This window comes from Lepisma saccharinum, chromosome 22 (genome assembly GCF_977018435.1).
Source record: "Lepisma saccharinum chromosome 22, izLepSacc3.1, whole genome shotgun sequence".
Classification (NCBI taxonomy): Eukaryota; Metazoa; Arthropoda; class Insecta; order Zygentoma; family Lepismatidae; genus Lepisma; species Lepisma saccharinum.
In genome coordinates this window covers 26,290,980-26,309,166 of record NC_139250.1, presented here as the reverse complement: position 1 = coordinate 26,309,166, position 18,187 = coordinate 26,290,980, and the positions used below count along the sequence as shown (strand labels likewise).

Here is an 18,187-nt window from a genome sequence, read left to right as displayed (position 1 = left end):
TTAATTTAATTTTTACTCAAAGTAGAACTTATTATGTACGAAATTAAAGGGAAAACTATGCAGAATTTGGAATTAATAGAAACATTAGTTTCATGGCTTTTAAATAACAAATTGTCTCAAATCTATTACTTTTTTCAGTAGAAGTGGGTTATTGTGTGTGGTGTCTCCACTTAATTTGGTTGCATTACCATAAGAAAGCTAAATTAATTCTAATTTCATTCAATTTTCTTACTGATAGTTTCTATATCTTAATGTCTGAAGTGTCCTATTTCATTCCTGAAACAAGCTTTAATTTGAAGAATCTATTTATGATAATTTTCATAGCCTTTGCATTGTTCCATACTCCTACAAAGTAAATAATGTGCATGGTGTCACACCCTCACAGGCAAAAAAATAATGATAAAAAAGTATGTAGTAATATTTTTTTAGAAACTAAAAGCTTCTAAATGTTGATTAAATTGATTGATTGATTGAGTTTATTTTACTTCACGTTTTGTGCCTCTTGGCTAATTTGCGAAGATGGGGATGAGTGATGAAAGGATGAATGGACATTCACAAACAACTTAGCCCGAGCTGGATTCGAACCCGGGACCCTTGGCAACAGGGTCTGGCTAAATGTTGATTAAAGTTTGCTTTGTTAAAATAAAATAAAATAAAATGAAATAGTTTCAGCAAACCCATATATTTCACAGAGGTTTCTGAAAGACTGAAGAAGGTCTTAAAGCCATGTCTCAGAAGTGTCACACCCGTCATAATTACAAAAAATGTATTTTCTGTAGCTGAAAATTATGGGGGAGGAATATTCTAAAATTAAATTACTTTCATCAAGGAAAACGAAATTTGTCTGAATGTCACACCCATCACATTGGAAATGCCCATATACAGTTCCTAGAAAAAAAGTGAGCTTACCTGCTCGAAGATATGTTGTGAAGAATTTGCAAGGCAACCTCCACCAATGTTATTGTCTTTCCTGTACCAGGTGGCCCAAATATGACATACGGCAATGGACGAGCCTCTCCCCTGAGAATGTTCTCAACTGCAAACTTCTGCTTATCATTCAAAGACTCGTTAAACCATTTCAGTGTTTTATGTTCTTGTGAATTATTGCTTTGCCGTGATAAAACATTCACATTCGATCCTGTATTTTTCGCATCACATGAAGAAATATCTGCTTCATTTTTTATTTCAATCTGTGGCGGCTGCTGCTGTATTCTTGAGGGAAAAAGTACACGAGGCCCAAGTTGTTTAATAGCAAGCTTTATACCTACATGGCAGAGTCTGAGTCCTGATCTACCAAAATGAAATGATATGTTGTAATCTTCACCACCATAAGAAGAATGAAAATTTGCATTAAATTTTAGCCAAACTTGTTTCTGGAACACTTTGTGAATGTATCCCTCAAACATAGTGCCTGTAAAAAAAAGTTATAATCAATAATAACCTCCTCATTTAATTATGGCAATTAAACAAAATGTTACAAATAAATTTATCATATAGAGTGGAACCCCGATTTTACATTGTCTCACACACTATACATTCAATATTGATGGTCCAATATAGCAAAATATTACAAAATTTTGCTCGATTTTACATATTCCTGCATGTACACAGTGCGGCAATTTGAAATAGAGACTGATTTTTTTTTCTCGGTAGGTGGTGCCACTGTGCAAGCGTTCTGTGGTGTGAACAAGTAACGGGTATCTCACGAACAATCGACGCAGAGCTCGTTGACCTAGAGCGACATTGGTGCATGTGGCATTGTTGAATGTGGGCACATGTCGTGAAAGTGCATCGTGATTTCAACATGGAACAAAGAGAAAACATCAAGTTTTGTGCGCTCTTGGGTAAAACTGCTGTGGAAACGTTTCAAATGTAGCAAGTCTATAGGGAAAATTATTTATCCTGTCCACGTGTATTTGAATGGCTCAGGCGTTTCAGTGAAGGATGGGAGCCAATTGAACACGACGAGCATCCAGGTGTAGCAGGGACGGAGCAGGGACGGTGAGAACACCAAAATAGGTTGAGAAAGTGAGAACAATCATTACTGAAGACTGAAATTTCAGACAGACTGTTACTGCTGCATTGTATCTTGAGGTACTGAAACATTTGATGCAAAGAATAACATGTGTGAGACCCGAGTATCAGGATGAAGGCAGCTGGTGTCTGCTTCATGAAAGTGTCCCAAGTCACAAGACAGTGATTGCAAAGAACGTTTTGGCCCTAAATCTACTCTGCATGTTGTCCCACCCTGCCTACTCACTGGATCTGGCTTCGTGTGATTATTGTTTATTTCCTAAACAAAAATCTGCACTTTTATGATGTGCCACCAATCAAGAAGGCTACAACACGGATTTTAAAAAGCGTTACACAAAACAAATTCCAGCAATCCTTCCATGTACTGTTAGGCATTGCGCTACGATGTGTGGATGCAGGAAGGTCCTACTTTGAATGATCCAAGAAGGTAAGTAACTTTCTATGACGACATGTTTATTTTTTACAGCCCCAGTCTCGATTTCAAATTGTCGAACTGTGTAATTTCTTTCAGCCTGGTTCCCTGAAAAATGTAACATCGAGGTTCCACTCTAAATTATAATAGTCCTGAATTTGTAAAATTAGTGACATAGAACTTCAGACCTAACAGAGAGTAACCAATTTGAGACAGGTGCTGCTAATAAATGAAAAAAAAATAACCTGTTGTGAAAGATTTACATTAACTTCCATATTCCATGAAGTCAGAAACTATTAACAGTGATATAATTCACAATCAACTGGAAACTGTAACAGAATTAAGAACATTGAAGGGTATTTATGATCATTCATCCTCAAATTGAAAAGAGGGAAATTCATGTGAGGTGTGAAACAATAAACCAGTTTCCCTCCATGTGGAGAGAAATGCTGTTACATTCGAACACAAAGATGCAAATTTATTGCACATTGCTGGACATTTATGCTGAACATGACCACATAGTTGTTCTCACAACCACCAATGTGCTTTAGAGTTGCTCAATGGTAATACCACGGAGTAGTTGGTACGACACAAAATTATGTTTTTTTTTTCAGCAAGGATGAAAGATTACAGGTTTAAATCCTACTCTTAGGTCAGTGAATAAGGGGGTCCAATAAGGAAAAAAATAGGGAAAGCTGGAACAAATTTTATTATCTTCAAAAAAGGGTTCTTAACAACATACTTATTTTGCACCCCTCTACCACTCTGGATTTGGCCGCCATCTTGGAAAAATGGCGCCCAAAATCAGTTTTCTTGCAAAAATCTCGCTTGAAAAGTATTTTATAGCAAAAGAGGTTATGACAAAAAATAATCTACAAAAAATGTTCTGTGCATTTTTCTTCTAGGATGCGCCATTTGGGTGCTAGCTGAGCGAGAAATGTTATGTTTTTTTTCCCCGCTCAGTTTTGAAAGTGCGGAACTCACGAAAACGTCTTTTCCATGATGTTTTGTAGTATTTATCTTCTATAAAACTGTACTTATTATATATTTTTTCCTTACAGAATGTCATTTATGAGTTCAATTGCTTTTATCATTGCATGCAGTTATTTATGTCAGCTGTGTGCAGGAGATAATATGTTTGGTCTGAAAGAGAAGATAACTCCAAAGGAGCATGTTGGACTTTGTCTAAAAAGGTTGTTTCACAATAAAACGCCATTGAAATCAACGGGTCCCAAGTTCGATACCCATTGGAGACACATTGCACAGTGGTTCGGATCCCACTTTAAACAGTCCCGATTAACCTTACTGTGCATAAAGTGAACTTAAAACAACAATTCAAACCATAATAAAATGATCAGAAAAGTTCTGGTCAGATATATCAACTGAGCCATAATGCGCTCCATTAAGAGTTGTTGTTGTTGTTGAGTGTGTGTTCTGAGTACACTTTATGCACAGTAAGGTAATCGGGACTGGACCTACAGTTTAAGTTGTTATTGATTTGGTGTTTTAAGTCCACTTTATGCACAGTAAGGCTAATCGGGACTGGACCTACAGTTTATAGTGGGATCCGAATCACTATGTGCCTCCACCGGGTATCGAACCTGGGACACCTTGGTTACAAGGCGACAACGATACCACTGCGCCATCGAGGAGGACAACCTACAGTTTAAAGTGGGATCCGAACCACTATGGGCCTCCACCGGGTATCGAACCCAGCGCTCCATTAAGAGTTGTGGGGAATGGCAAAGGAGTGACCAGAGTCAATGCTACATGGATTTTTTGGCATGCTCATTAGTTTCCAGATAAAATAGATGAGCAGCATGTCGATGCACGAAAGTCTCGTATATCAAGGGATAAGCAGGACTTTCAGTTCTTTTGTCAGTGAGGCCTCCCCGATGGAGCAGTGATAACGTCTCCTTGTAATCAAGGGGTCCCAGGTTCGATACCCAGTGGAGGCACATATTGGTTTGGATCCCACTTTAAACTGTAGGTTCAGTCCTGATTAGCCTTACTGTGCGTAAAGTGAACTTAAAACTCAAACTCAATCAATCTTTTGTCAGTGATTCTCATCTTACCCACCCTGAATTTGATGACATAAAAGTCAATGATTACGGAAGTAACAGGGATTAAGAAAACCAATCCTTCTGATACTTATGATGTTGGAATGTCTTCAATGTTGAGTATCGTTGGTAAATATTTGGCAAATGTCATGTTTGAACAAAATAAGAGTGTTAATCACTGGAGCGGTCACTTCTGAAGTGAAAATTAGATGTGTTGTATCCAGTTGATACAGAGTTTTTGTTTAATAAATTATTTTACTAAAGAATAACAAGACCAATTCAGAGAAAACTTTAAGTACAAACTTGCCTCATACCAGTTATAGCTGATGAGGTAGGGATGTGGACAACCAATAAGCCTTCTCTTAATGATTCTCTTTGTACCACTCGCTGAGAGACAAAGATGCTGCACAGTCATATTATTCGCATGCCTTAAAGATTGCGCAAGGGGACTTGTAGGTGTAAAAAAAATTGGGCTAAAGTGTTCAATAACGTGTTCAAAATCTGACACTGTTGAATTTACTTCTTAAGATTGGACAGAGTATAGAAGACGAACGGAGCTTTCAGATGGAAGCAGCAAATGTCTTTTGGAAACCAATCTTAAGAAATAAATGCAACTTTTCGAACTGATGCGACACGGAAAGCTGCACATGTCATTCCAACTGCGTCTTGTTCTCGATACCGTGCTTTGTAGCACCTCCTCAGTTGTGCGCCCATACACGGTGAATGTTTTAGACTAAAGGGGGCCATGTCATCACTTAGCTTTGAAATCCCTGTGTAGATTGTGGCCTGTCGCTTTTGCTTCGATCTGCAAGCTAACGTCGATTCTGATGATCTATTCCACATTCACTTACAAGAATTCTTGCTGGTAGAAGACAAGCGATGTTTTGGTTTCTAACAGTAGCAGAAATACAGACATTATGTTAATTTGTTTTATGTTAAATATTACAAAATTTTGTTTTAATTAATATACATATATTACCACTTAATACATTTTCAAGAAGAGTCCTTAGAACATTTATAATCGGCATTTTAATAAGAAATAAGGCTTCAAGCTGCCATGCAAAAGCATTTTCTTGAGTTTCGCTCTTTCACAATGGAGTGGGGAAAAAGGTGAAAATACTCGGTTCTCTAGCGCCATAATGGTGCTTCCTAGAAGAAAAATGCACAGAACATTTTTTGTAGAGAATTTCATGTAGATTAATTTTTGTCATAATATATTTTGCTGTAAAATGCTTTCCAAGCGAGATATTTTAAAAAAATTGATTTTGGGCGCCATTTTTCTAAGATGGCGGCCAAATCCGAGGTGGTAGAGAGGTGCAAAATTAGTATGTTGTCAAGAACCCTTTTATGAAGATAAAATTTGTTGGACCCCAAAATCATCCCTTGCTGACTGGCTCTGTGTTTATCTACATGAACAAAGAACTTCGATAATTAACGAGTATAAAGTGTTCTAATAATATAATATAATATTTCATTGGATCACAGTGAATATTTATGTGATGCATACTTCAAGGAATGCTCATTCCTCTGTCTTTCAGCCTCTTTTTCGTTTCTCCTTTTGATTGTCCTTGCCTCCCCTCCCATTTTTTTCTCATTCTCGAACCCCCAATTTTTCTTTCCGCCCCATCGGGGAGGCTCAAGTTGCCCCCAAAACTTGAAGAACACCCCCACCAAACACTTTCCACCCCTCACCACCTTTATCCCCCTAATTGCGGCCTCATGATTCTGCTGTGCCCCCTTGCCCTCCCCCTGGAGAAAGAAGAAGGAACCACGCAGGGGAGAAGAAGAAGAGAAAGGAAAAGAAAGATGAAGGAAAGAAAGAGAGGGAAAGGAGAAACAAGATTTAATGTCTTCTCTTTTCTTACGAGCCCAGCCTGAAGAAAAAGAAAAAGAGGAAGAGGAAGAAAAAGAGAGGACTTTCTTTCGTTCTTTCCATCCTTCTTTCTTTCCAAGAGAAAGAGTAGAAAAGGAAAGCAACCGGAAGGGAGAGAAAGAAAGATAGAAAGAAAGAAGAATCCTCTTCTCTCCTTTCTTTTCATTTTGATTCATTGGTACAATATTATACAAAAAACCTATTTTTTTTATATTCAGCTATTAACACACATTATTAGTAATTTGTATGTCACAAATATTTTATTGTAGGTAATACTCATTAATAGGGTTCTGATAGTTAAGCATATTGCATATGCAAATGAATATATAAATCATACATTTAAAATTCTTGCACATCATACAGCCAAAATCCAAAACAACATTGTATTTTACATCTGTGCATTAGGCATATTGTCTTCTTAATAAAATAACTTTTCTTTTACAAAACAAGGAGATAAAAATTCTTCTGTCATCCTCATGGGAACAATGAACAACTATTTTTTTTTAGAGAGAAACGACAACAATGCGGTACATAGATGATCTTGAACTTGACATGTCAGATACTTTTGCTTTAAAATATTGTAGAATTGTACGAGGGCTATTTTTTTTTTTTTTTTTTTTTTTTTTACCTTCAATGGCGCTGGCAGGTAGCGCGTGAAGCGCTAGAAAGCGGGGCATCATGCAGCGTGATTGGTGTCTCCCCTGCCACTACCACCACCACTGACAAGCCCAACGCTTCAGTTGAAGCTGAACGACGGGTGCGTAGAGATTTCTGCTACAATCGACTCTCCCGCCAAGTGCGAGGTGTGTTACTGGTTGAATTTATGGAGCCGGCGACTACAATCAATGTGGCTGCATACTGTGAGACATTGTGCAGACTACGCAGAGCCATCCAGAACAAACGGAAAGGCATGCTGTCTTCAGGCATGTCTTGGTTCATGACAATGCCCAACAACATGTTGCTGCGTCAACCCAAGACCTTCTTCAACGATTCCACTGGGAATTGTTTGTTCACCTTCCCTACTTTCAGACCTGGTGCCAAGTGACTTCCACCTTTTCCCGGCGATGAAGAAGTGGTTGGAAGGAAGGCGCTTCCACACTAATGAGGAGCTTCGGGACACCGTGCAGACCTGGTTCAACAGACAGGTGGCACCTTTTTTTGCAGAGGGTACTGGAAAGCTGGTGCATCGGTACGATAAATGTCTGAATCTTCCTGGTGATTACTTGAAAAGTAGATGATACGTGTATGTAACAATTGTCAATAAACCCATTTTGCTATTCACTGTCGTTTTGATTTCATGCCCTATCAGAGGTTGAAAAAAAAATAGCCCTCGTATATTGTCAGGTAGAGCGAGTATTTTTCTGAGCATAAAAATATTCTTGCTGAAAGTAAGAGTTTCAAGGTTTGAAAATGTGAGATATCATGTTGTAATCAAGTACAATCATGATATGCAAGGAATGTAATTTATTTTCTTTCATTTATAAAACAGCAGTGAAAACAAGAGTGTGTGTGTAAGAATTCAGAGATGCAACATTTACATATTACATGTTAAATCACATGCCCTGAAAAAAGAACAAATATCTGTTTACATGTAGGGTTTTTAAAGCAACTGAAGGAAAACATTTTACAGTTTACTGCCTATCATTTTGCCCATCCCACTGCTTGCAATGATAATTATTAAAAAAGGTAAGGTGTTTTTCCAAAGTGCATATTTATTGCACATTTTGCACCTTTTTAGTGCATATTTTAGGTATTTTCAGTGCATAACTATACATGCTTGCTGTTTATGCTATTTATGAAACTAGTGTAAACATTTTTAGTTGCTGTGCCTAATATGACACTTTATATTGTAACATGCACTACTAACCTAATGGACATAGCTCTAATTTATCAAATTTGTAGGAGAGAGGGGAAAATGTATTCTTAGGAATATACCTGACTAACCGCAAAATGAGAAGAAATGGAGATATGTTGATTTGACTCCAAGTAAAGCTCTTCAGAGAAGATAATGTCAAACAAAACAAAATATTGCAGTTTTTGGAGTTTTGTCCTTCTGGTTCTCACATGGCATATTACACTTAAAACTACACACACAAACATCCAAATGCAAAATCATATACACTACCTAGATGCATTCGTACCTGGATTATCTCGGTCTTCCCACGGATGAGTAGCTATCACTCTATCACCACCAATTAAAGATGGTCTCTTCTCTGCAAGGCCGGGGACTTCCAGACTCAAAAACTCTCCACCGATTGGTTGAAAATTGGCACGGGTCATTTGATAATTCCTGATGTTGAAGTTCATTTGCACCTCTTCCAAGTACAGGAGAGCGTGAAACTTGTCACAGTAATTTTGAATAGTTAAGTCTTTGTACAGGCACGACAAAACCGACTGTAAAGCAGCTAGCACTTCTTTGTGTGAATTGTTTGAAAACACGTTCCACACCTTTTCTGGAATTTCATACTGCGGCATGCGAAATGTGGGAAATGGATTTGATTTCACAGGTCTAATACCAGGTACCAGAACACCATTGGGCCTTCTGGTATTGAAAACCGGAGGCTGCATATTCCTTTTCCCGTTTAGAGTGCCAGTCCCAATGGAATTCATCAGACTTGTGGATTCCACATTTATATTAAAATATCGGCCAATCTTGAAGCCCTTAAAAGTGAAAACATATAATTCAGATGTCTTGCCAATAAATCTAGCTTTGCACGAGAACTTAAATGTAAGAGTTTCTTTTGGATATATCACGATAGGCTTCTGAAGTATAGGAGATATCACGCTCAACTGAGAGTTTGAAAGGCGACCATGAAATTTGCTATAAAGTAATACCTGGTGTTGATCTCCTTCATTCTTCACATCAACAGTTATATCCTTGATCTCTCCTTTCTGAAGAACTCCAAAATCAATATTTTCCGTTATAGAAATGCCGTTCTTATTTTCCAGAAGAATATCGTCACCTGCATTGAAGGATTCTGTACGAGGATGAACACAATTTTCTTTAATGACAGGTACTAATGAAAGTGCTCTCCACGTCAACGAGTGTTGCTCACTTTCCAGAGCCTGAACATACACTTTATCATTAAGCTGTGGTACATATCCCTTTTCGCAAGCATCTTTCACATGAAAGTAGACTTCCCTATTCACAACTCCATCAGATCCACCAGGATTCAACTGAGTTATGGTACCATGCAACACTTTAGACCTAAGAGGACAAATTTCTTCCACTTTTAAAATGTTTACTTCTGTATCTTCCAATTCATCACTAACTTCCACTATTACCTCAAGGGCAACCCAGTCTCCTGAAAACACAAGGAATAGAATCAGTTTAAGAATTGAGTTAACAATTTTTGGGTGCTTCGGCACATATGGCCATTTTGCACCCTTTGAAGTACGAGGCCGTGCTGAAAGGTAATGCCTCCGATTTTTTTGTGATGGTGTAAAGACATTTTGGATTTTGAGCTATCATGCATTGCACTCTTCAGACTTCCCCCCTTCTCCATTCCAAGTTTCAAACTTCTATCACCAGGGGTTGCTGGACTAGAGCGAGGAAAATGGCAGCATGTAACCATACTATGTAGGTGCACCTAAAACTGCATGTGGTGATTGAGTTTCTAACTGCCGAAAATGTGTCCCCCAATTGACATTCCATCAGATAATGAAGGCTTTTTATGGCAATGAATGTGTAATGTCAGTACTGTATGATGTTGGGCTGTTCATGCTCACAATGAAAACCCCTGCCGAGGAACTCTCAATGTGTGTGACAAAGAACTTCTTGAGAGTTGAGTTCTTCGGCAGGAGTTTTCATTGTGAGCATGAACAGCCCAACATCATACAGTACTGACGTTACACATTCATTGCCATTGATTGATTGATTTGGTGTTTTAAGTCCCCTTTATGGACAGTAAGGTTAATCGGGACTGGACCTACAGTTTAAAGTGGAATCCGAACCACCATGTGCCTCTACCAAGTATCGAAACCGAGACCCCTTCATTAGAAGGCGACGACGCTACCACTGCGCCATCTGGGAGGCGCACATTCATTGCCATAAAAATCCTTCATTCTATGATGATAGTCAATTGAGGGGGGACATTTTCTGCAGTTAGAAACTCAATCACCACATGCAGTTTAAGGTGCACCGACATAGTATGATTACATGCTGCCATTTTCCTCGCTCTAGTTCAGCAACTCCTGGTGATGGAAGTTTGAAACTTGGAATGGAGAAAGGGGAAAGTCTGAAGAGTACAATGCATGGTTGCTCAAAATCCAAAATGTCTTTACACGGTCACAAAAAAATAGGAGGCATTACTTTACAGCATGCCCTCGTACACAAGGAAATATCCCCTTATCTAAAACCCTTAACTTAAAGTTTAAAAAGGGGTGTAAAGAGTCCCTTAAGGAAGGTTAAAAGTGCAAGTTGTAAAGGGACCTGCAGAGGACATGCACAACACATAAAAAAAAAGGTAACAATAGTCTAAAACCTTCCTCAGAAACATTGTAAAAGGCCGACTCTTCTCAAATACCTAAAAACACTTGCTAAAACACTTGTCATTGTCATTTGGGAATGCTAAAACTCTGTCTGGGCAAATTAAAATCAGAATGTGCCAAACTGTTAAAACTAGGGCTGTGCGATATTTCAATATTGATATTATTGACGTATGCTGGTGTTGCATTCCTTGCGCACAAGTTAAGTCAAGCATAAGGATGTTAAGATAACAAGTAATGCGTTCACCACGTGGGGACAGAACTTGGGAGCTGAATGATAAGAGATTGCCTCTGATTAACATGGAAAGCAAATAAGTGCAACAACCAATAAAAAGAAACAAGGTTCCTACTTTATAGAACTTGCTGGTTACCCACGTGTGCCCGAGTATAGGGATGGTACTGATACGATACGAGACACTATTTGGCAAGGACTCGGTCTCAAGATGTAAATCATTGTCTCGTTCTAGGTCTCACCTCGATATGCAGCATATACACAGAACAAAATATTTTGTAATAACATTTTTCTGTTTGATGCATGGTTCAGACGCTATGAGCAGGGACAATTCCAGAAGAGGACAAGGACGAAATATCACATTGAAAGATATAGATTTATCGGGATTGTCGCAATCGTCGATATCGATATTCTTGGTAGCATTGATATTGGTATTTTCGATAATGATATTACCGGTATCATCGATATTGGTATGATCAACATTGATATTCTCAATATATCGATTTGATATTGAACTTCGATATCGCACAGCACTACTTAAAACGTTTAATGAGGTTGTTTTATGGCCACTTTATGCACATAGGCTAATTGGTACTGGACCTACAGTTTAAAGAACCATTTAAAGTGGTTTAAATTGCAATTTTGGGCAGATATCCTAACATCATAAAACCTTAACTGTGTAACCTAAGGAAACCTAGTACCGTATTACACCTCACAATCGCCGCACCCTGTTTTTTTCTCTAAAAATTGGTTTGTAATCTTTCTTCTCGTAATAGTTGCATCAGCATGTCAGATAACAAAACCAATGATAGCTACACAGAATCTTTGGACACTGATGATTAAATTTGATAAGTCCATACTTCGAACACTGTAGCAATATTTTTCAAGTGTAATATATCTACTATAATGCACATATTAATAACAACTAATCTAACTTTTTCTCAGACCAGAAAAATGTTTGCTAAACTGTCACAAAGTAATGTGTGTCAATTTGGAATATATTCAATTCTGACATATATTCATTAGTATTAAGTGCAACTTAATCTTGCACTAAAGATCGTTTAGTAATAATTGATTTTTAAGTATCAATATTACCAGCATATTTTTTAAATAAAAAAAAAGCTTCACCATATTTTCTTTGCAGAAAAATTTGCCATAAAATCTGCGACGATTATGCAGTGAAATATGGAAGATCTAACCTAAGATTAATTTCTTAATGGTAAAACAGAGCATCCTAAACAAATATTTATGTATCTGTGAAACTAAGTTTTTCTGGTACAAGGTTGCATGGCAAAAAGTGTCAACCAACAAATGCATTTTTGTGTTCTAACCTCCAAGTTAAGAATTTTTCCTGCAACTTATACAGTGCAATCGAAAAGTCCCCGAACCCAAACTTCAAATTTTTTTTCGCCAGTCGTTATAATGATAATGTAATAATTTCTGTGGAAGCTGGTTTGCGAGGGTCTTGGCTGTACACGATACAAGAGATGGCGCTGGGGAGTGGCGCTAGAAGTCATGGTGAGGAAATGAACTACGAGCACGCCAGTTGCAAGGATGAGTTTGTCGGTGGAGAAGCGTGTGTTTTTGTTAGAGGAATATTTGAAAACGACATCATACAGTGCTGCAAACGACAAATTTGAGAGGCGTTTCGGGCGTTCTGTGAGTAAATCAACTCTTCATGCATTAACCAAGAAATTTTGTGTACATGGTAGTGTGCACGATAAGCCACGTAGTGGGTGCCCTTTAGTTGTGACGAATGATGTTTTGGAAGATGTCGCCGCACGATTACAACAATCACCGCAGAAAGGACTGCGGCGGTTATCACAACAGGTAGGCATATCATATGGCTCAGTACACAAGGCAACAAAACAGTTAAAATTACGGCCATACTATGTGAAAGTGGTTCAGGAACTGCGACCAGGTGACAATGGTGATCGAATTAAGTACTGTCGGTGGTTTCAACAATTCACTCGCAACAATATTACTGTCCTTGATAAGGTATACTTCACGGACGAGGCCTGGTTCCATTTTTCAGGTCATGTTAATGCACAGAACACTCGCTACTGGTCCACAGAAAATCCACAAATCTTACACAAGGTCACCCTCCACTCGCAGAAAATTGGTGTCTGGTGTGTCGTATCCACATCACGAATTATTGGACCGATTTTTTTCGAAAACCGAGTGAACTCTATTGTGTACCAGGACATTATACAGCAGTTTATCGTGCTTTTGGATGCCGATGAACGAGATGTGTGGTTACAACAAGATGGGGCAACATGCCATACGTCCAATGCCACCATGGCATTTCTGCGTGAATTTTTTGATGATCGCCTGATTTCATCAGGACTTTGGCCGTCAAGATCACCTGATTTAACTTCACCCAATTTTTTCTTGTGGGGTTATTTGAAGGGGAAAGTGTACGAAAATAATCCCCACGATTTAGATACCCTGAAAACCAACATTGTCCAGTGCATTACTGCAATTAATGTTCCTATTCTGCATCACGTAGCACGAAACATGTGCCGTCGCATACGTTTATGCATGCTGCAGCATGTGGGACACTTTCAGCATCTCTTGTGATGTGCCTACATCCACCCAGATATCCAATGAGAAAGATCTACACGATCACGCAGGTAAGGTCCACTTGTTCCTTGCTTTCACAGTTTAGGTTAACTGTTGGTTTGGTTTACCTGATTATTTTGTTACCAGCATTGCTCGTAGTTCATTTCCTCGCCACGACTGCTAGCGCCATCTCTTGTGTCGTGTACAGCCAAGACCCTCGCAAACCAGCTTTCACAGACATTTTGACATTATCATAATAACAACTGGCGAAATTTTTTTTTGAAGTTTGAGTTCAGGGACTTTTCGATCACCCATTATTTCTGACAAATTTGATAGCTTCATAATAGGCAAATCTCTCAGTGAACATCTATTACACTTCCGATGCTGTACAACTCAATCTACAATTACAAATGAAACCGGGACTGGCTGCACATGTGGCAGAAACATTGAAGTATGAAATCAGTCAGTGGCGTCAAGAAAACTTGAAAAGTTGTAAGATACTTGTACAGATGACAGTGTTATCTAATGTGAACACACAATAAAACATTATCAAATCCAATTTACTTCCTCATCAAAAGAACACATTTCAAAAACCCTACAAGCACAAGCTTCGACAGGTTGTAAAAAATAACGAGAAATGCAATAATATATATATTTTTAAAATTATTGTTCTGCCATATCTGAACCTGTAAGAGCAAAATGTGGCATTTCAAAGCCATTCATGAAAAAAACAACTAACATTTCTTAAGCTCAAAAGGGCTTGGTTTCAAAGATTCCATTAATTTGGTCTATTTCACTTCAGTTTTCTCCCACTGGCTAATCACGAAGATGAGGATGAATGATGATATGATAAACTAGATGAAGGGACACTCACAAAAAACACCCATGTCCAGGTCAAGATTCGAACCTGGGATCCCTAGCTTCATAGCACCCTGCACTAACCACTGTCACGGAAATCAGCTCTTTGTTTCAAAGGTATTGCAAAGTTTGAATAAGTTTATTTTAAGTCCAAACTGTACTTGGATACATTATTTGTGACTGGTAACATTTTCAAGTAAAATCTAAACCACTGTGCATTCATGTGGAATTGAAAATAAAGACGATCTCTAAAGTACAAATTGGAAAAGAAACTAGAAACAGTTTCAGAAAATTTGTAATGTTCAACTGTATTTGTAACAGTAGTATAAAATTTAAAGATTTCTATTTATAAGTATTTATTACAAAAGAGACAAGTGTCAGGCAGGCATAAAATATGAAAAAACAAATACATGTCTGCCACCTCTTTTTCAGAAACCCCCAGATATATTGAAAGCACATGCATCACCTTCAATGCTGTTCTACTAAAAAATGCTACTGTATTAATGATTTTACTATGTCATAATAATTATAAAGGGTGTCCTCTATATAATTATAGTAGAGAATGCCATTCATAATTACTTACCGCTGAAGAGTTGGATAGGTTTCTGACTGATAATGATGTCCAGTAGGTGACGACCTTTTCTAAAGAAACCTGCAGTCATTGAGGGACATCCTGCATAGCTTGGTGTTTGATTGATATGCTTTATTTTACTTTGCTTTTTGTGCCACTTTTGGCTAATTTGCGAAGATGGGGATGAGTGATGATATAAAGAAATTGATGAATGGACAGAGTAAGATTTTAAAAAGGGGGGAACCCCTGAAGTAAACCCGCCTCCTCGAGGGTATGCGCTAAATCCTGGTGCTTTTAAATAAACCAGGACGTCAGTTGTTTGAATTTGAATTTTATTTTCATTTTTTTTATTATAATATAAAAATACATTAATATACAAACATAACATATATAATACATTATATAAAGATGATACAAGTAGTACAAAGTGTGGACCCATTCTGGTGTCCAGAACAGGCCTTGTGCGTTAATTTATTAGTCTTAATATATTGGGATAATAATAAAGATGAGTATTTATAGTGTTGTTGTATTTACGCGTCTATTTGAATTTAATCATATTTTAATGTTGAGTTATCCATTTTTGATAAAAATTCTGGGGTCCAGAACAGTTATTTAGACCTAATGACGTATGGGGTCTGGCGAATGTATGTTGGAAGGGTATGAAGTACTGTTGTGGAAGGTTGGAATGCAATGTGGCATGCCCGGTTGCTCTAGGTTCCAGAACTTGGACTAGACAAAGTATTTTTATTTCTGGTTTGAAGTTCTTTTTGTTTTCTTTTATGCATTTTTACAAGGCGATCAGAAGCCGCACAGCTAACACATGCAGTGTTGTGTGTCAAGGACACGTGGCTGTTTAGAACAGCTGCAGCCACGTAGGTATTCTTCCGTGGGAGCAAAGATGACTGCAGTCCAAGGTGCAAAATCCACACATGCCAACGCAACTGCAAGATTGTAGTGGAAAAGCTATGAAATGACTTGGGGATGGTGGAAAAGGTTTACTGGTGTATTTTTGCTGTGAAGGAGACACAAACATCCATGCCCAGAGACTGGGATTCGAATCCCTGGCGTCGTAGCGTCATGTGATAACCACTCCACCATGGGGGCCGGCACATACCTTGGTGTAACATGTCCACAGAAATCTGGGCGATTTCCTCATGGAGCCTTTGATTTGACCTGCTACAACTGAAGAAACACTCATATGCCTGTAGACATGTTACGTCGAGCTATGCAGGATGTCCCTCGATGACTGCAGGAATGGTTGCTTAGAAAAGATCATCATCTTCAAGTCATAAACCTACCCATCTCTTCAGCAGTATGTAATTATGTACGAGGGGAGGCTGATAAGTATTGAGCCTTACCCAGAAAAAAAATGAGCTAGGAAGCTGTAACTGCCACACTATTCTACATAGTCCCCCAGGAAGTCAATCCACTTGCGCATCTATCCTGCAGCTTCTGAAGTCCCTGCAAATAAAATTCTTCCAACTGCTGGTGTAACCACTCATTCGCAGCATTAGTTGCCTCCTGAACACTCTAAAATCGTTGTCCCTTTAGGTGTTTTTCAGATGGGGGGAACAGATGATAGTCAGATGGAGCCAGGTCAGGCAAATAGGGTGGATGGGGCAACACTTGAAAGCCTAAGGAGGTCAGTGTTGCCATTGTTTCACCTGCAGTGTCTGGTGAGGCATTGTCATGCAACAGGATTACACCTTTGGAGAGCTTTCTCCAACTTTTCTGGAGGTGTTATCATTTTCACTTTGGACTTGAAAAACGAAGGGAAGTTAAAATCATAGAAAGTCGATTTATGCACCATTGCATACAGAAGAATTAACCAGTACACCCTGAAAATTTCAACCTCCTAGCTCATTTCTTTCTGGGTAAGGCTCAATACATATCAGACTCCCCTTGTAATGGCATCCTCTGCACTATTCATTTCCATGATGAAATCTCTTGCACCTATTTATTCTCTTCTCTACACTTCCGATTCAAAAAGTCCCATGTTTTGAAACACCCTTTACTTTCTAAAATACATAGTAATGCAATGTAAACTACACATTAGAACAGTGATAGATAAGGACAAACATGCACTTCAATTTTCTTTCATAATGCAATGCAGTTTCAGAGAGTGAAATTTATGTAGATGAGTATGTGTAGATAATACAAAACTAACTTGTTTAGCTTTCCTTAAAATTCAACAAATCCAGTCCATCGCTGAGTTAGAAACAATGCCCAGTGCATTCTGAAAACTGGAATACATATGAGAGAGAAAAAACTGAAGAATCATAATACCATACTAAATGCATACCTTAGGAAAAAAGACATACATACCTTCTACAGGCAAAAATTCAGTGGCTACATCATCCAAACTACATTCTATGTTTCCTGGAGAAAATAACAGATGACGACCTTTTCTGTTAATTACTTGGCACACAATAGTCTTCCTTGTGCCACATTCTTCCTTTTCTTGATCTTCATAGTATACTACTTCCCTATATTCTTCTCTATTTACGTTTTCTTCCCAACTTTCATCTTGAATAGAATGAATTTTATTAACCCTCCACTCTTCATTATCATTAGTGCGATATAACTCAAATGCCACAATTATTCCCACTTGCAAAGCTTTCACTGAAGGGTCAGTTGTTGAAAAGTAATATTTATCATCAATCAAACCATAATCAAATTGTAAATGAGTAATAGTACCAGTTTTGAAACATGTTTTTCTTTCGTTCAATGACATCACAAGGTCATCCTCATCTCTCTGTTCCAAAATAGTTAATGCAGACTTGACATTTTCTGATGAGATATCCTCTCCATCACTCCAAAATATGGAGAGTTTCTTCAAGAAACGCCACATTTTTCCTCTCTATAGTTAAACTACTTATTGTCCAATATACTTCTCAATAGGCTGATATTTCCATGCAGTTGTCTGTAGGTAATCTAATTCCTTGCGAAGAATCTTTAGTCTTTTTTGGTGCTCGTCTCTTTGTATAAGTGCATGGTTCTGGTCTACCGTGTGTTCAAAGAGCAAGCGATTCATAACAACACTGGAACCGACTTCCGGCCCCTGCTCTACTTGTCCTGGAGAGGAAAATACGGTTTT

The 18,187-nt window shown here is 38.2% G+C and overlaps 1 protein-coding gene across 1 annotated transcript in view; it reads right to left on the bottom strand.

Annotated features, from left to right (window-relative positions):
* armi (probable RNA helicase armitage) overlaps nt 1-18,089 on the bottom strand; it is a 59,134-nt gene extending 41,045 nt beyond the window's left edge. The window contains exons 1-3 of the mRNA XM_083144038.1: nt 17,416-18,089; nt 8,521-9,684; nt 910-1,411 (exon numbers count right to left, since the gene is read on the bottom strand). Coding sequence (XP_083000164.1) covers nt 910-1,411; nt 8,521-9,684; nt 17,416-17,941 — 2,192 coding nt within the window. The 5' untranslated portion in view covers nt 17,942-18,089. The remainder of the gene's footprint in view (nt 1-909; nt 1,412-8,520; nt 9,685-17,415) is intronic.
* Between the last annotated feature and the right edge of the window lie 98 nt (nt 18,090-18,187).